The sequence below is a fragment of the Loxodonta africana genome, chromosome 22 (genome assembly GCF_030014295.1).
Source record: "Loxodonta africana isolate mLoxAfr1 chromosome 22, mLoxAfr1.hap2, whole genome shotgun sequence".
NCBI lineage: Eukaryota > Metazoa > Chordata > Mammalia > Proboscidea > Elephantidae > Loxodonta > Loxodonta africana.
Window position 1 is genome coordinate 74256732 of NC_087363.1, and position 19343 is coordinate 74276074.

Sequence of the window (19343 nt, forward strand, 5' to 3'; positions counted from 1 at the left end):
GCCAACCTTATTGGACTAAGATGGAACCTCATTGTAGTTTATTGATTTGCATTTCTCTAATGGCTAATGATGGTGAGCATTTTCTCATGTATCTGTTAGCTGCCTGAATGTCTTCTTTAGTAAAGTGCCTGTTCATATCTTTTGCCCATTTTTTAATTGTGTTACTTGTCTTTTTGTTGAGTTTTTGCAGTATCATGTAGATTTTAGAGATCAGGCGCTGATCGCAAATGTCATAGCTAAAAACATTTTCCCAGCCTATAAGTAATCTTTTTACTCTTTTGGTAAAGTCTTCGGATAAGCATAGGTGTTTGGTTTTTAGGAGCTCCCAGTTACCTAGTTTCTCTTCTGGTGTTTGTGCATTGTTAGTAATGTTTTGTATACTATGCCATGTATTAGGGCTCCTAGCATTGTGCCTATGTTTTCTTTCATGATCTTTATCATTTTAGATTTGATATTGAGGTCTTCGATCCATTTTGAGTTAGTTTTTGTGCGTAGCGTGAGGTATGGGTCTTGTTTCATTTTTTTTGCAGGTGGATATCCAGTTACTTTAGGCCAGCGTTTGTTAAAGAGACTGTCTTTTCCCCATGTAACTGACTTTGGGCCTTTGTCAAATATCAGCTGCTCATATGTGGATGGATTTATGTCTGTATTCTCAATTCTGTTGCATTGGTCTATGTATCTGTTATTGTATCATTACCAAGCTGTTTTGACTACTGTGTCCATATATTATGTTCTTAAATCAGGTGGTGTAAGGCCTCCCACTTTTTTGTTGTTCTTAAGAAATGCTTTACTTATCTGGGAACTCTTCCCTTTCCATATGAGGTTGGTGATTTCTTTCTCCATCTCATTAAGAAATTCCATTGGAATTTGGATCAGGATTGCATTGTATCTATAGATTGCTTTGGGTAGAATAGACATTTTCACAATGTTGAGTCTTCCTATCTATGAGCAAGCTATGTTTTTCCACATACACGAATCTCTTGGTTTCTTGCAGTAGTGTCTTATAGTTTTCTTTGTATAGGTCTTTTACATCTCTGGTTAGATTCATTCTTGGGGGCTACTGTATATGATACTGATTTGGTGATATCCTCTTCGATGTTCTCTTTGTTGATTTAGAGGAATCCAGCTGATTTTTGTATGTTTATCTTGTATCCTGATAGTTTGCTGAAATCTTCTATTAGTTCCAGTAGTTTTCTTGTGGATTCCTTAGGGTTTTCTGTGTATAAGATCATATCATCTGCAAATAGAGATACTTTCACTTCTTCCTTGACAATATGAATGCCCTTTATTTCTTTTTCTAGCTTAATTGCTCTGGCTAGTACCTCCAACACAATGTTGAATAAGAGTGGCGATAGAGGGCATCCTTGTCTGGTTCCCATTCTCAAGGGGAGTGCTTTCAGACTCCATTTAGGATGGCATTGGCTTTTGGCTTTGTATAAATGCTGTTTATTATGTTGAGGAATTTCCCTTCTTTTCCTATTTTGCTAAGAGTTTTTATCATGAATGAGTGTTGGACTTTGTCAAATGCCTTTTCTGCATCAATTGATAAAATCATGTGGTTCTTGTCTATTGTTGTATTTATATGATGGATTACATGAATTGTTTTTATAATGTTGAACCTTCCCTGCATACCTGGTATGAATCACACTGGGTTATGGTGATATGTTGTTGAATTCTTTTGGCTAGAAGGTTGTGGAGGATTTTTGTGTCTGTGTTTATGAGGGATATTGGTCTGTAATTTTCTGTTTTTGTGGTGGCTTTACCTGGTTTTGGTATCAGGGTTATGCTGGCTTCATAGAATGAGTTTGGGAGTATTCTGTCCTTTTCTATGCTCCGAAATACCTTTAGTAGTAGTGGTAACTCTTCTCTGAAAGTTTGGTAGAATTCTCCGGTGAAGCCGTCAGGGCCAGGGCTTTTATTTTGTTGGGAGGTTTTTATCTGTTCAATATCTTCTTTTGTGACAGGTTTGTTTAGTTGTTCTACCTCTGTGTTAGTTTAGGTAGGTAGTGTGTTCCTAGAAAGTTGTCCATTTCCTGTAGGTTTTCAAATGTGTTAGAGTACAGTTTTTCATAGTATTCTGTTACGATTCTTTTTAATTTCAGTTGGGCCTGTTGTGATATGACCTATCTCATTTCCTATTCAGGTTATTTGCTTCCTCTCCTGTTTTTCTTTTGTCAGTTTGGCCAATGGTTTATCAATTTTGTTAATCTTTTCAGAGAACCAGCTTTTGGTCTTGTTAACTCTTGAATTGTTCTTCCGTTCTCTATTTCTTTTAATTCTGTTGTAGTTTTTATTATTTGCTTTCTTCTGGTGCCCGAGGGCTTCTTTTGCTGCTTTCTTTCTATATGTTGGAGTTGTAGGGTTAATGCTTTGATTTTGTCCCTTTCTTTTTTTTTGTATGTGTGCATTTATTGCTATAAATTGACCTCTGAGCACTGCTTTTGCTGTGTCCCAAAGTTTCTGGTAAGATGTGTTTTCATTCTCATTTGATTCTGTGAATTTCTTTATTCTGTCCTTAATTTCTTCTGTACTAAGTAGTTTTGAGCAAGTGTTGTTCAGTTTCCATGTTTTTTATTTCTTTTCCCTGCCTTTTCTTTTACTGATTTCTACTTCTGTGGCTTTATGGTTAGAGAAGATGCTTTGTAGTATTTGGATGTTTAGGATTCTGTTAAGGCTTCCTTTATGACCTAATACATGGTCTATTTTGGAGAATGTTTTATGTGGGTGGGAAAAGAAAGTATAGTTGGCTGCTTTTGGGTGGAGTGTTCTGTATATGCCTGTGGGGTCCAGTTGGTTGACTGTGGCATTTAAATCTTCCATGTCTTTATTGAGCTTCTTTCTGAATATTCTGTCCTTCACCAAAAGTGGTGTGTTGATGTGTCCTGCCGTTATTGTGGAGCTGTCTATCTCTCTTTTCAATGCTGTTAGAGTTTCTTTTATGTATTTTGGAGCCCTGTTGTTTGGCATATAAAATATTTATTATGGTTGTCTTCCAGTTGTCCTTCCTTATCCTTTGTGGTAGATTTAACTTTAAAGTCTGTTTCATCAGAAATTAATTTTGCCACTCCTCTTTTTTGAATGTTCTTTGCTTGATATATTTTTTTCCATCTTTTGAGTTTTAGATTGTTTGTGTCTCTTGTAGGTAGCGTATAAACAGATTGTGTTTCCTTATCCATTCTGCCACTCTCGTCTCTATTGGTGCATTTAGTCCATTTACATTCAGTGTAATTATTAAAAGATATGAGTTCAGTGCTGTCATTTTTATGTCGTTTGTATGTTGTTGACAGTTTCTTTGTTCTACTTTATTTCTGTGCTAAGTTGTTTTAAGTATTTTCTTTTTCTCTTTTTCATTGTTGTTGATTTTGTATTTGCTGAGTCTTTATGTTTTTCTTCTTTTTAATTTTGATATGTAGGATTGTTAGTTTCCTGTGTGGTTACCTTAATATTTGCCCCTATTTTTCTAAGTTTTAACCAAGCTTTTATTTCTTTTTATCACCTTTATGTCCTCTCCATATGAAAGATGTATGACTGCATTTTTTTGGTCCTCTTTTTTGTTTTAATGTTGTCACCTTTTATGTATTGACATCTGTGTTTACATATTTTCACTGTTTGAGCATGGGTTTACTATTGTGATTTCCCTATCCAGGTTAATATCTGGTTACTGTGTCCTGTGTTTTAGTCTTGGGTTGTTATCTGATGTTATAGATTTTGTAACCAGAGGACTCCCTTTAGCATTTCTTGTAATTTTTGGTTTGGTTTGCAAATTCCCTAAACTTCTCTTTATCTGGAAATGCCCTAATTTTGCCATCATATATGAGAGACAGTTTTGCTGGATATATAATTTTTGGCTGGGGATTTTTTTCATTCATGGCTTTATTTATGTCATCCCATTGCCTTCTTGGCTGCATGGTTTCTGCTGTGTAGCCTGATGTTAGTCTTATTGACCCTCCTTTGCTGGTGTCTTTTCGTTAATTCCTAGCCACTCTTAAAATTCTCTGTCTTTGGTTTTGGCAAGTTTGATTTTAACATGTCTTGGTGACTTTCTTTTGGGATCTACCTCGTGTGGGGTTCGATAAGCATCTTGGATGCATATCTTCTCATCTTTTACAATGTCAGGGAAGTTTTCTGCCAACAAATCTTCAACAATTCTCTCTATGTTATCCCCCCGTTCTGGTACTCCAGTCACTCATAGGTTATTCTCCTTGATAGAGTCCCACGTGATTCTTAGGGTTTCTTCATTTTTTTTTTTTTTTTTAGTTCTTTTATGTGATTTTTCCTCATACATGTTGGTGCCAGGTGCTTTATCTTCAATCTCACTAATTCTGACTTCCATCCTCAGTTCTGCTCCTATGACTTTCTACTGAGTTGTCTAATTCTGAAATTTTGTTCTTAGTCTTATGGATTTCTGCTTGCTCTCTGTGGATTCTTGCAGCCTATAAAATTTGTCATTACGATCTTCTCTAATCTTCTTAAGGTCCTCTATTGATTGCTTTTTCTGTGTGCTCCTTGGCTTGTTCTGCATTTTGCATTATTTCCTTCATGATACCTTGAAGAGCTCTGTATATTAACCTTTTGTATTCTATCTCCAGTAATTCCAGGACTTTATCTTCCTCTGGAAGATTTCTTGATTCTTTGTTTTGGGAGCTTGCTGAAGGCATCCTTGTCTGCCTCTTTATGTGTTTTGATATTGACTGTTCTCTCTGAGGCATCAATAAATTACTGTATTTATTTGCTTTATGTTTGCTTACTGTGTCCTAGCTTCTTGTTTTATTTGGTTTTAATATGCCTGGATAGGCTGCTTATGTGAGCTAGTTTGACTTTTGGCACCTTTGAAGCTCTAACATCCCTTCACCAGGTGGTTAGAGGTATTACTAGGTATGTGAGCCCAGGAGTCCATTTACTTTTCTTGTATGGGTTCAGCTCAGGTATCCAGGTAGTTGGTCACCAAGTATGTGGTGCAGGCTCTCACCTATAGTCCTAGACGGGCATGGGTGATTGGTGTAGGCAGAGGTATCTGGCTGCAGTAGGGGGGTCATGCAATGAACAGGCTAGAGGGGCTGACAGCTGCCCCTGAGTGTCTGTGAGAAAATCGCATCCCTGTTCCTTAGAGCGCGTAGGTGGGAGGGTTTTGCTGCTGGACTCTTGGCAGCCAGTGCTGTTGGCTGTAAGGACTGGGAGGCATCACTTATTCTTGGACCCCTGTCACAGGTAACCTGGTGGCGTGGGTGGAGCCACCAGTCCTTAGGTCCCTGATGTGGGTAGGTGAGGACCCTGCTTATAGGCAGAGCAGTGTCAAATGTCATGAACTTGCCTCTCCACCATACAGCTGAAACAGTTGAAGTTAGACTTCAGGTATATACCCCACTGTACTGCATTAATGAGTGCCTACACTGTTGAAATGGGCCCACACAGGTCTATGCAGGGGTGAAAGGTATTCAAAGTTCATGGACCCGTCATGCCTGTGCCTAGGCAAAGGAGTTGTTACTGCCCTGAGTTCCTGGTTTAGGGGAGCCGGCGGATTATTTTTTCCCTGTTTGTTAATTTGTTCCCTCTCCAGTGCTGGGAAAATGGCTCAGGGCACGTGGTGGATCCTACTTCTGGCCCAGGGGATGCAGCAATCTCTGAAGCCAACTTCTACCCAGTGCAGAGCAGGAAGGAAGCAGGTCAGTGGAAGAGAGGTTTTTCCCAAAGAGGTGTTTTTTTTCATCTGTGCCATAGGTTAGGCTCATGTATTTATCTTTTACTGATTGAGTGCCACTCTTTACCGATCCTGGAAGCATGAGTAGACACTCCACCGCTTGGTCTGTCTTGATGTGGAAAACGTGTCCCAGACACCACTGCTTGCCTCAGACGCTGGCACTGGTCGATCCCGGCCTGTAGGGTGCTGGTTCCCACCAGGTCAGGTCTGGCAACTCCTTGCTGCTTCTGAACCATCTCTCCTTCCTGCTTCTGAACCATCTCTCCTTCCCCCTGCCGTTCATACCGATTCCTCAGGTTTGCCTTTGATGTTCAGGGCTCCTGGATTGTCGTATATAATCAATTCACTTGTGTTTCCAGGTCTTTGTAGTAAGAGGGACCACAGTAAACTTCTGACTACTCTGCCGTCCCGGCCCCACCCCTCTACCTGTATCTTCTTTTGTTGTTGTTCTTTTGCTCTGCTTACCCCATGATATTAGTTCCTCTTTTTTTGTGTGATTTCCTAGGTCTATTTTTATGTCTCATGTTTGTAATTCAAGAAGGGAAATGTCTGCTCAACCCGTGTTTCCAAGTGGTGGGTTGACTAGCTACTAAATTTTCAAAATTGTACATAATTCTTATTAAACTCTGTTGCATCTTCAAACACATAAAAATAATCCCTGATTGACATTTTCAATGACTGATACTTAAAAATTAGTATACTAAGTTTCCTGCTAGTTGAACATTTATCACATAAAATTTCAACCACCAAAATGAATATATTACATAGTTATAAGCAGAGCTTATATTTGAAGAATTCCAATACCAGTGGGCTTTTGGCAGGGTAATTACAGTGAGATAAAAATGTGTTCTTTGCTACAGAGATAGCTAAAAAGTTTTCATGCATTTAAAAGGCCTGGCCTAAATTGTATGTATAGTAGTGAATTATAAATTTGAGTGCTCATTTCCTTACTTTCAGTTGTTGTTAATGATGTTAAAAGTGGTAAGATTACATGAGTACAGTGCCTGGCACAGAGCAGGCACTCAGTATGTATTTATTGAATAAATACGAAGTAGATTCCAAAATCACTCAGACAAATGTACTGCATATGTTTTAGTTTTCACTTGTATGGAATACAAAAAGAAGCCTTATGCAGAGTTATTTAATCAAGTGGTAAAAATCTTCAAGGGTTTTCCTTTTCCTTGAAATGAATTTGAAGAGCACTGATAGCCCAGTGGTTAAAGAGCTGACCAAAAGGTCGGCAGTTGGAATCCACCACTTGCTCCTTGGATACCCTGTGGGGCAGCTCTACTCTGTCATAGGGTTGCTAATCAACTCGATGGCAATAGGGTTGAGTTTTTTTGTTTGTTTGCTTGCTTTGGTTTTTAGTAATGATTTAATATACTGAGCACAGCTATCTTATTGTTGGTTGTCTTTATATTTGGGGAAGAACAGGACATGTGTTTATTAATTAAATACTGACATACACAGAACACTCTCTGAGAGGGACTCTTTTGATAATATCAGGAAGAAAAGAATACAAAGGTAAGTGTGACAGTGGGAAACCATACACTGAGATCTGTCTAAAACCCAGGCCTCACCCCCGTCAGTACCCTGCTGTGTTACTAGGACAGGTTACCCTGTCTCTCAGAGGATTTAATAGAAGGCTAAAAAGGTAGGTTGGTACCTCGTTATGGAATCTTTAATATCAGATCAAAGTATCTGAGCCTTGTTTTTATGTATTTGGAGAGCCATGGGAGATTTTTAACATGATCAAGCAGTGCCCTTGAATGACCAACTCACATGATTGTAGTTACCTGAAAGGTTTTACATTAGGCCAGAGGTAGCGTGTGGGGCAGGAAGGATGTATTCATGGAACTAGTGGTAGATAGATGAGTTAGGAGATTATTTTCAAAGTCCTAAGAATGATTTTATAAATCCTGGCCTTAATAAGGGAGCCCTGGTGGCCCAGTGGTTAAGAGCTTAGCCGCTAACCAAAAAGGAAACCCTGTGGGGCAGTTCTGCTCTGTCTGTCCTGTAGGGTTGCTGTGAGTCAGAATCAGCTTGATGGCAACAGGTTTGGTTTGGGCTTGTTTTGACCTCAGTAAGTGGAAGGAGAAATGGAAAGGAAAATAGAGATGAGCTAATTAAGGTTTTAAAATTTGTTGTAGTGGGTCTGGAGTCGCCACCACTCTCTGTGTCTGAGGAGAGACAGCTCGCCATTCTCACAGAATTGCCGTTTGTAGTTCCGTTTGAGGAACGGGTAAAGGTATGCGGTTTTGCCTCTTTTATAGATAAACTCACCGTGTTTTATGGTTTTGTGTAATTTCAGTGTTAGAAACGAGCACATCAACAAAAAAAATCTCTTAACATTGCCTGCTTGTCTGGCTAATTATATAACTTGCATTTTTCTCATTAGGTTGTAATAGCTAATAATAAGTTAAAAAGATTACCCCAGCCAGATACGTCTTCGTAGAAACTTACAATTTGTTAAAAGGCCTATTGCACTCTATCTTTTTTGATAATGGGGTATCAGAACCTTTTTTTCAAGTAAATTTTTTATTTTGGAAAATGCAAATTTTTAAAAAGGCATTCTGCTGTATATTCGTGTTAAAGTAATTATCACAAATACTACTTTATTTAAAAAAAAAGCATGGACAAGTGTCTTAATTTCTTGTGTGGTGATTTTTGACTAATGTAAAACCTTTTATCTGTTTCCAAATATAATTTTCTTTTTTGTAAAATATTTTAGTAGTCAAGGAAGAATACATGTTTCTCTTTTTCCTTTCATGGGAAACTTTCCCTCCCGGCCCCTTCCCCATACTTCTTTTTTTAATAGGCTTTATGTTTTTAGAGCGGTTTTAGGTTTACAGAGTTCCTACATACTCCCTCACCCTGTATATTATTTATTGGAGAAATGTTTTTATTTTCCAAGTTTATTTAGCAGATCTGTGAACGTTACTAGGCACTATTCTTGGGTAATGGATTGATTCCCAAGGGGTTTTATAGGCGCTCCTGCTGTGTTTTCAGGGCCAACAAAAGAATGGGTTGCTTTTGAAGCTGTTGGTGTTTCCTCATGCACATTCCCTCCCTCTCTCTCCCTCTCCCTCTCCCTCTCTCCCTCCCTCTCCCTCTCCCTCTCCCTCTCCCCTCCCTCTCCCTCTCTCCCTCCCTCTCCCTCTCTCCCTCCCTCTCCCTCTCTCCCTCCCTCTCCCTGTCTCCGTCTCCCTGTCTCCCTCTCCCCCTCTCTCCCTCCCTCTCTCCCTCCCTCTCTCCCTCCCTCTCCCTCTCCCTCTCCCTGTCTCCCTCCCTCCCCCTCTCTCCCTCTCCCTCTCTCCCCTCCCTCCCTCCCTCCCTCTCCCTCCCTCTCCCTCTCTCCCCTCCCTCCCTCCCTCCCTCTCCCTCCCTCTCCCTCTCTCTCTCTCCCCTCCCTCCCTCCCTCTCCCTCTCTCCCTCTCCCTCTCTCTCTCTCCTCTCTCTGTCTCTCCCTCCCTCTCCCTCTCTCTCTCCTGTCTCTCTCTCTCCTGTCTTTCTCCTGTCACTCTCTCTCCCTCTCCCCCTCTTTGTCTCTCTCACCTAATTCCTGAGCTCCCTCTACTGGATTTTAGCATTAGTTATTTACATTTCAGCATTATGGAGGCATTCCCACTAATATTGTTATAGGACTTTACAAAGCTCTTCTTCCTTCCTGCCTTTGGCTACCTAAGTTTCTCTAAAGGGTTTATATAAGAGAATATAGTATAGCATATAAACTTCTGAGATTTTGTATAATGAGGAAAAGGAGCAATGTTATACATATGTAAATATTACACATTTATTGGTAAGACATACAGTATTTGATACTTTGGCTATTAAAATTCGTTTTGGAATTTGTGGATATATAAAAGATAAGATTTACATAGCTATTTATACCAATTTTTATAATAAATAGGCTAGTATTTCTAATAACATTACAACTTCCTCTACTTGTTAGATCTTTCAAAGGCTGATTTATGCTGATAAACAAGAAGTACAAGGAGATGGTCCATTTCTGGATGGAATTAATGTCACAATAAGGAGAAATTATATTTATGAAGATGCTTATGACAAACTTTCCCCAGAAAATGGTATATATACTTCTCTGTTACGTGTATCTATATGGCTGGGAGGCTGGGGAATTATTTTAGGAAAAAAATGATCATTAAAAAATTTGTACCCATCATTCTGTTCTGTAATGTTTGTTTTTAAAGCTTGATTATAGTAATTGTATATAACAAAAAATTGCCTTTTTAGCCATGTTTTTAAGTTGCGACATTAATTACTTTCACTATGTTATGCAGTCGTCACCACTATCTAAGTTCTACTGGCTCCCAGGTTTTATGGGATTATCAGATAATATTCTGATAATGGACAATTATTGCAAGAGAATCCTCTTTAAATACTAAGACAAAAAGCTTTATTTTTTAATATCTGTCTCTAAATTTAGTTGATAACCTATAATGCTAAAAATTTTTATAGGCAGTAATGTATATTCTGTGTTGTTATTATAAATATAAATTTGAGCCAAATTAAAGTACTAAAGTAGATGCTGTTGTAATCCAAATTTCTCTATAAAAGAATATAGATGTGCTTCACTGACGGTCCTGTACATAAAGAGAATCGTATTGTAGCGTTAATTTGGGCGCCTCTTAGTCAGTGACGCATGTTTCATCTTATGTTAATATTTGGCATTCCATGTTAAAAGTTATGTAATTAATACCGTGCCTACCATATTGCATTAAGTCTCCATTGAATCATTGGAAATAGAGTAAAAATGAAAGCTTAGAGATGATCTGGGTAGGATCTTTGAGTGGGGGTAGGTTGCCAGATGTGATTGAATCCTGGAAAAAACCACAATAGATATGACAAAGCAGATGATCAATTCACAAATGATTGGCATGGTATCAAGCACCATGTGTGTAGAGAAGTGAGATTTCATGGATGTTGGAGAGCTTCGTGAAGAGTGAGGACTTGAGTCGTATCTTACAGAGGGGAGGAGTGTAACCAGTGAGGCTGGAGCACAGGGCACAGGCGTTCGCTCAGAGTGTAGCCAGTGAGGCTGGAGCACAGGGTGTTCGCTCGTTCTGTACTTGCTTGGCTTGGCTTCCTGTGAGCTCTTCAGCCAAAATAAGAAATGTGCTTATTTATCAACAGTTTAACTTTTTTAAATTTACTTATTTTTGTAATTCAAATTAACTTTTACAGCTGTTTCATATAGATGGTTTTTTTAGGCTATTTTCCCACAAATTACCTAAAGAATCCTTCGTTGTTGTTCTTGCTGTTGTTAGGTCCCCTTGAGTTGATTCTGACTCATAATGACTCCTTGGGTTATAGAGTACAGCCGTCCCCTAGGATTTTCTTGGCTGTAATCTTTATGGAAGCTGATTGCGAGGTCTTTCTTTCTCCCACAGAGCTGCTGGGTGGTTTCAAACCACCAACCTTTTGGTAAGCAGCTTAGCACTTAACTGTTGTGCCACCAGGGCTCCTTAATGAATCCCTAAGCTTATTTTTAAAGCTTAAATAATTTTTATATTTAAAAACTGACCATGTTGATAATTATTCTTCATTGAAATTAAAGATTTGGAAAAATCTTCTCATAATATTTATAGTATAATGCTTAAAATCTTTACAATGTCCTCTAATTCAGGCCTCGTTAATAAGAATTTTTAAAACCATGTGTTAAATTTCTTTGAATGGCATTTTGCTAGGCAAATTTGTAATGTTAAATATCTCAAAATGTTAATTTTAAGAAAAAATGGCTTGAACTGCTGGTGAACTGATCGCTTACATATAATCAATTAATATGAGTACAGACAGTCCCGGCTTAAGAATGCCCAACTTATGGACAACTCATACTTGCCTTTAATGTTATTTGCCCTCATTTTGAAACGATTGAACCAACCCCTGACCAAAAGCAAACCCACTGCTGTTCGGTCGATTCCCACCATAGCGACCTTGTAGGACAGAGTAGAGTTGCCGCATAGGATTTCCAAGGCAGTAAATCTTTACAGAAGCAGACGGCCGCATCTTTCTCCCAGGAAGCAGCTGGTGGGTTCAAATCATGAACCTTTAGGTTAGCAGCCTAGCACTTTAACCACCGCGCCACCAGGGCTCCTCTCTCCAACCCCTGCTTGCAACAAATTGTTCATCACGGTCACCTTCACCTGCTGCACGTGCCTTTCCTTGCCCTAAATCCTGTTGCCATCAAGTCGATTCTGACTCATAGCCTCTCTACACTTGTTCTGACTTACCTAGAAAAATCGACTTAATGGCACAAGAAGGGATCTTGTTTGTAACCCACAGACCACCTGTGTTCTTTGTATCGTCTAGTCATTAAAGCAGACCCGTCCGTTACGGATGGTCTTTCACTTGTATCATCTTCAGGACACTTCTCTGAAGTGTAGTGCATGTGGAAACCCTGGTGGCGTGGTGGTGAAGTACTACGGCTGCTAACCAAGAGGCCAGCAGTTCGAATCCCCAGGCGCCCCTTGGAAACTCTCTCAGGCAATTCTCTGTCCTGTAGGGTCGCTCTGAGTCGGAATCGACTCGACAGCTTTGGCTTTGGGTTTGGCTTTGGTTGGTTTTGGTGGTGAGTATTAGCCACATTTTCGAAGTGAATTGACCAAGCGAAGCTCAGAGAAGTTTAATGACTTATCCACTGTTACACAGTTGGTTGCTGATGGAGCAAAGAATTTATTTCACACAGGTCTTCTCGTAACCCTGTGGAGCACATTTCTGCTCTGACACACATGGGGTCGCCATGAGTCAGAATCGACCAGATGGCAGCTGGTTTTGTTTTCTCCTGCTCTAAAGTCCATGCCACTGGACTGCCTTATTTCAGTACTTGACCTATTTAAGAGCATGGTTTGAACATTAATTTATCCATAAATCATTTATTCACAGGATTGTGCTAAGAATTAGATCGTGTATGTAACGCAGTTCCTATGCTTCCAAGTAAGCTTTTGATACCATTCGTAATCTTGTTGAGAATATGCTAGAACTGGTTCCAAATTGTGCCGCCGTCAGTTCCTGACAGCCTCACTTGTCTGTGCTTTTGTTCAGTGGTTGGTTTTATTTTGCTTTCTTTGGTGGACAGAATTAATTACATTGTTTTCGTGAAGAAGAATTCGTAATAGGGTAAAATCTAGCATTTTACTTAAGTACTTTGACTGAAATCTTTATTGTGTAAGTAGATATTTCTAACTTATTCTTAGGAACAAGTAGTAGCAATTTACCTCAATGGCTTGGTTTGATTCTGGAATTATTATTTTGCTATTGTATATTGTTTACAGAAATTAGCTTTAGGGAACCGCAGAATCACAGTTCTAGCAAAAATTGAAGGACTAACTTCTGCAAATGCCCTTTGAGGCTTCCAGGTATGCCGACTCTCTGTAGAATATTGGTTCCACAGTTTGAATGGGAAGAGTTAAAGCATTTTCCACTTATGTTCAGTAATCATAATCTTTACAAAATTTGTAGCTACTAATTGCTGAAAATCAGTTGGAGAAATATTATAATGTTTAAATTTAATTGTTAAAACTTGGTTTTGAAAGGATATGTGTAAAGGTAAGAAACACCCAACTATATTTTTTGTTTGAGTTTATAATTATCTGCTTAAATTCCTTTCATCATTTCAACTAAAACTTGAGATTGAATGTATTTTATATCATGTTAATCAGAACAGATGCAAAAAACATGTTGTGGAATCAGTGAAAAAGTTCTTCAGGTGTTATAAGTACAGCTAAGGAAAAAAATATGTTTTAGTAGAGAAGAGTTCAGATTTTGTAGGTGGCAGACATATTTTTAAATTGTGGTACCACCCTTTATAGTATTAGCTATGTGACTGGTTTTTTCACTGCAACATGGAGATAATTCTTAACAGGAATTAAATTCTTAGCAGGAATTATCTCCATGTTACAAGATTGTTAAAAGGATTTGAAATATTATACATAAAATTTCTGCATAAATTCTAGCCCAGGTAAATAATCTGTGGTAGCTGTTGTTATTCCTTTACTAAATACTGAGCAAGCAATGGAAACCCTGGTGGCATAGTGGTTCAGAGCTTCGGCTGCTATCCAAAAGGTTGGCAGTTCGAATCCGCCAGGTGCCCTTTGGAAACCATATGGGCAGCTCTACTGTCTTGCAGGATCGCTATCAGTCGGAATTGACTCGATGACAAGGGGTTTGATTTTGTTTGGTCTCTTTTATTGTTTAAATCATTCATATCCTTTAGAATCCGGGGGATGATTTTATTCTGTCTTAAGCACCCTCTTTTACCTGTGCTCCATTCTTGATGTGTAATGTACAGAACTGTTTTCTCTCATTTTTCCATCATAGACTCTGGAGAAAATCTTGGTCAGCTAAAATCCTTGTCTCTTTTTAATCACATTGATGTTTTGAGTCCTGCATAAAAATGTCTGTAATACTCTTATTTCCCCTCCCTTAGACTTCCTATAATACCAACTTATTTTAATTCTTTATTTTCCCTTTTTTTCTCCGTGCCCCTCTCCTTCTTCCCTTTTTGACAGAGCCTGACTTGAAAAAGCGAATCCGTGTGCACTTACTCAATGCCCACGGCCTGGATGAAGCTGGCATTGATGGTGGCGGCATTTTCAGAGAGTTTTTAAATGAACTACTGAAATCCGGATTTAACCCCAACCAGGGTTTTTTTAAGACTACTAATGAAGGGCTTCTGTATCCCAACCCAGCTGCTCAGATGCTTGTTGGAGATTCTTTTGCCAGACATTACTACTTCCTAGGAAGAATGCTTGGAAAGGTAAAGGAATCTTTATATAAGAATGGATCTCTGACTAAACGATGTTGAAATTCTGCGTTTTGTATGGCTGTTGTCTAAGCTTTGTTGAGTATAATCAAAATTGTAAGATTGGCGAACCCTGAATAGCACTTATTTACATGACTGCATTTCATCATCGCAGATATTATACGTGATAATTACATACATGGAACAGTATTGGCATAGTATAGAAAAGGCAGGAAACACAAGATTCTATTGTAGAAGTTTTCAGTGGTTACTTGCTAGCATAAGTGTACATACTGTAAATATATTTTCTCACAGTTCTTGTTGAAGTACCATGAGGTGAAATACCATTGTTATTCTGTGTGGTTTAAAGGTTAAATTTGTTGTATGCCAATTTCATGAAAATTGGTCATTTAAGGATGATACGATAATGCTATATTAACCGGAATGTTACGTTCCCCAACCATATCTACAAACTGGAGTTACCCTTTATTGTGAATAAAAGAATAACAATTTAATGTATATCTTACTGGAAACATATTTAGCAGCGAAACTTTCAAAGCACTGCTTCCCATTAAAGTTAGGAACAAGACAAGGACACCCACTGATGCTGGTAGTCTGCATCCTCACACTAGCAGTCCTGGCCTGTAGGTGAGCAATAGGTGGGGACCAGTAAGACACTAGAGTGAAACATTGTATGCCATGCTGAGTGGGGAATCATGAAGGGATTTCAGCAGGATATGACATAACCATACTTTTGTTCTAAAAAGATAGCTTTACTACTGATGGACTGGGACGAGATGGGAAGTAGGGATTCTGTTTTAAGGCTATGACAGTGGGAATTGGGAAGAGAGGAGGATAGATTGGAGAGAGAGGAGACAGACTTGAAAAGGATTTCATGACAGATTAGAAATGGTTGGTGAGGATAGGGAGAGTCCCAGATTGCTCTCCGGCTTTAGTGGTTGTCTGGTCAGTGATACCCTTAAAAAGGATAAACAGGTTGTGATTGGGATGTAATTAATTAATTTTAATTTTTCTAAGGATTGGGTGTCTCTGAGATAGAAATTTGAAATTCAGGAGAGAAGTCTAAGCTGGATATTAGAAATTTTGAAAAAGTCTGTTTTTAATAAATTATTAACAAAGATACAAGTGCTTGGATGTAAGGAGTACATAGGGTCTAAAGAGAAGAAAACAGAGAAGTAAACCCTGGGAAATGCCAACATTTAAGTTGAGATGAAAGGGGAACTAGCAATGTAAATTATATATTTTGTGAAACATGATCTTTTTCTGTCCCCGCACCACCACCCCTGCCCTTCCGTGCAGAGAATTGAGTTAAATCTGTTTATTACAGGTCTTTATTATTCTTTTTTCCTTTTATCCCCAATCCCACTCCAATTTTTTTTCCCTTCCTGAGGCACCCACTTAGATGTCTTTGACACACATATCTTTGGAGCAAAAGAGAGAGATAGATAAAGTGTGTATTTAATTTATAAATATTCATGTGTAAATGGTATTGCACCGTAAAAAAAGCCCGTTTTCCGTCAAGTCGATTCTGACTCATAGCAACCCTATAGAACTGCCCCATGTGGTTTCCAGGGAGCTGCTGGTGGCTTCGAAGTGCCGACGTTTTTGGTTGGCAGCGTGATTCTGTGTTTAATTTTGCATTCATTGGTGATTTTAAGATCGAGCCATATTGTTGAGTGTACTTTTTTTTTTTTTTTTTTAAAGTATCTTACTGAGTTTTAGGTGGAAGTTTACATAGCAGACTAGGTTCCCATTTAACAGTTTTTATACGAATTGTTGTATGACGTTGGTTGTACATAGTGTGTCAGCATTCTCATTATTTCCTTTCTGTTTATTCTGTTTCCGTTGACCCTGCTTGCCTTCTCATCTTTGCTTTTGGGTAAATGTTGACCATTGGTCTCATATAGTTGATTATTTAAGGGAGCGCAGTAGTCACGGGTGATATCTATTTTATAAGCTGATCTATTATTTGAGTGAAAGGTGGTCACCAGGAGTAGCTTTAGTTCCAAGTTCAAAGGGTACCTTAGGGCGAAAGTCATGGGGGTTCCTCTAGTCTCTGTTGGTCCAGAGAGTTTCTCCTGTTTAAGGAATTTGAGTTTTGTCCTACATTTTTCTCCATTTCTGTCTGGAACCTTCTGTTGCTTTCCTGGTCAGTAGTGGTAGCCAGGCACCATCTAGTTCTTCTGGTCTCAGCTGGATGAGGCTATGGTTCATGTGGGCTGCTAGTCCTGGGGGCTAGTTTCTTCTTCAGGCCTTTGATTTCCTTCATTCTCTTTTGCTCCAGACAAGTAGAGACCAATAATTGTATCTTAGACGGCTGCTCACAAGCTTTTAAGACCCAAGAGCTGCATGTATTTCTTTGTTTATTGCTTCTAACTGATAGGAAGCGGTATTCCATACTAACAGTGCACATATATTGCCTTTCCATTACCCAAGTGATGAACACTTATATTGCTCTGAATTCTCTGCCCTCAGACATTTTCCTAAGTGTCCCATTGGGAACATTGTGCACATTTCTGAGGAGTATGACTACTGTGTGATAAAGTATAAAGACATACTGAATTTCACTCAACTAAGCTTTTTTTTTTTTTAAGCCCATGTTACTCTTTATGGCCATAAAGTAGTATCATTGTTCTTTTGATTTGCATTTTGCCTATACCAAGTAAAGTGGAGCGTCTCCTTAAATATTTGTTAGTCGTTCAAGTTTCCTCAATTATAGGTGTTTAATGTTATCAAACTTTTACTGTTGATTTAGTTTTGGATTTTTTTCTCCCTTGGTCTGTTAACAAAATGAATTTGATAATTTTTTATTTTTAAAATCATCCTGAATTACTGGAAATAAATACTGTTTAAATGTGCTATGTTAATTTTAAAACAGTGTTGCTTTCGATTAGTTAATTTTAGCTAGGTAATTTTAATTTTTATTTAGAAATTCTGTGTCTGTGTTCATAAATGAAATAGACCCATACATTTCTTTTCTCTGTACTGTCTTTACCTGGGCTTGCAATAAGATTTACTAACAAATTCTGATCAAAAGGGGGAAAATGTAGAACAGAACTACAAATTTTCATGGACTCCAGACTTCCTGAAGCCCTGAAGTTTGGATGAACCCCCAAAGCTATTGGCCTGAGGTGATTTTTAAACCTTAAACCGAAAATATCCCCTGAAGCCTTCTTAAAAACAAACAATAGTTTAGCTTAACGAGTAAAAATTGTCTGCCGTGAGCATCGTGATCTTTTAAGAGCTATCCATATGGGATCAAATTGAAAAACAGCAACTTGAAAGATTAGATAGGAACCTTAGGGGACAGTGAATTTATGTTAATTGGGGAGGAACGGCTCAGAAAAGGAGGATGAGAATGGCTGCACAGCTTGAAGAATGTGCTCAGTGTCACTAAATAGTACATGTAGAACGTGTTGAATTGGTGTATGTGTTGTGTATAGCAACAATAAAATTATAAAAAGAAAGAAAGAAAAAAAAAAGACTACCAAAACCTGTTGCCATTGAGATGATTTCCAACTCATAGCAACCCTATAGGACAGAGCAGAACTGCCCCACGGGATTTCCAAGACTGTAAATCTACGGAAGCAGACTGCCACATCTTTTTCCCACGAGTAGCTGGTGGGTTCGAACCACCAGCCTTTCAGTTAGCAGCCGAGCACTTAAACCACTATGCTTCCAGGGGCTTTTTACAGCTTCTTTTAAATGAGATGGGCAGCTTTTGTTTCTGGAAAAATTTGTATGATATAGGAGTTACCTGTTTCTTGAAGTTTGCTGGACTTCACCTGTGAAACTATAAGAGTCTGGGGTTTTTGTTATTGTTTTATTCAAGTTTCCTCTTTCTTCCAATTTTGGTGATTTATATTTTTCCAGAAAATGTGTTGGCATATAGGTGTTTTAAACATTCTTTTATCATTCAGAAATGTTTTCTTTTTCTGTATTTTTTTTTTTTTAATTTATTTTTTTCTTATTTGGCCTTTGCCCTTGATTTTTAGGAGAACTAACTTCAGGGGATCTCCTGAGTAATTAAGATATACTGACTATATCTGAGAATTTGTTGGTCGCTGGTCTGTCTAGAGAGGCCACCTGGTAACCAATAATGAGCTCGTGGCCTGAGAAAAGCCCTGGAAAATGGGGTCTCAAAGAGCTTTTCTGCTCTGAGAGCTGTCCGTTTTGGTGAAGAGGAGACATATTCTCCTTGCGAGAATGCAGGCTTGGCTTCAGGGACCCTTTCAGACCTTCTGTGTGTGCCTCTTTGGGATGCTGGTATCCTTTTACTCCTGAGTTGTATTTTTTTACCCTAATAAGCCATGTAACTGTAAGTATAGTCTGTGAGCTCTGTGAGATGTTATGATAAATTACAGATCCCAGCAGATAGTGTCACATTTTGGGGCGGGGAGCTAGTGTCAGAGATAAAGGAGAAGTGGGAAAATGGACATTGAATTAATCTCCACATTCTGGGATTGGACTTGTGGTGGTCCTTATAAGAGAAATTCTACTTTTACATATGAGCTTGTCCTTCTGGGGTTTTTATTTTCTGTTTTATTTGTTTCTTTGCAGTTTAAATTTAGTGTTGATAATTGCTTATCCTAGAAGAGCATAGTTAGCAAATATTCTAATAAAATCAGTAATTGAAACTTATGCCTAAAATGTTCTAAATAAGGTGGAGGAAATGTGTGTTCTTCCCACAGGGAACTGAAAGTTAGAGCTTCTTGGTTTTCCTTTGGATGAAGCCCCTCCACTAACAGCGATTGTATGGCGGAGAGCACAGTGCGGCTGCAGAGGTGTATGAGGGTCCCCTTTGTATTTGAACTCGCACTACCAAATACTACAAAACTTTGAAAAAGTTGTACCCTGACTTTCCTG

General features: G+C 38.6%; 1 protein-coding gene across 3 annotated transcripts in view; it reads left to right on the top strand.

Annotated features, from left to right (window-relative positions):
• Positions 1 to 19343, top strand: part of UBE3C (ubiquitin protein ligase E3C) — a 210675-nt gene that overhangs the window by 106080 nt on the left and 85252 nt on the right. For all 3 annotated transcript variants that reach the window (XM_064275135.1, XM_064275137.1, XM_064275138.1), the window contains 3 exons: positions 7849 to 7946; positions 9651 to 9783; positions 14224 to 14471. In XM_064275135.1, the coding sequence (XP_064131205.1) occupies positions 7849 to 7946; positions 9651 to 9783; positions 14224 to 14471 (479 nt within the window). The remainder of the gene's footprint in view (positions 1 to 7848; positions 7947 to 9650; positions 9784 to 14223; positions 14472 to 19343) is intronic.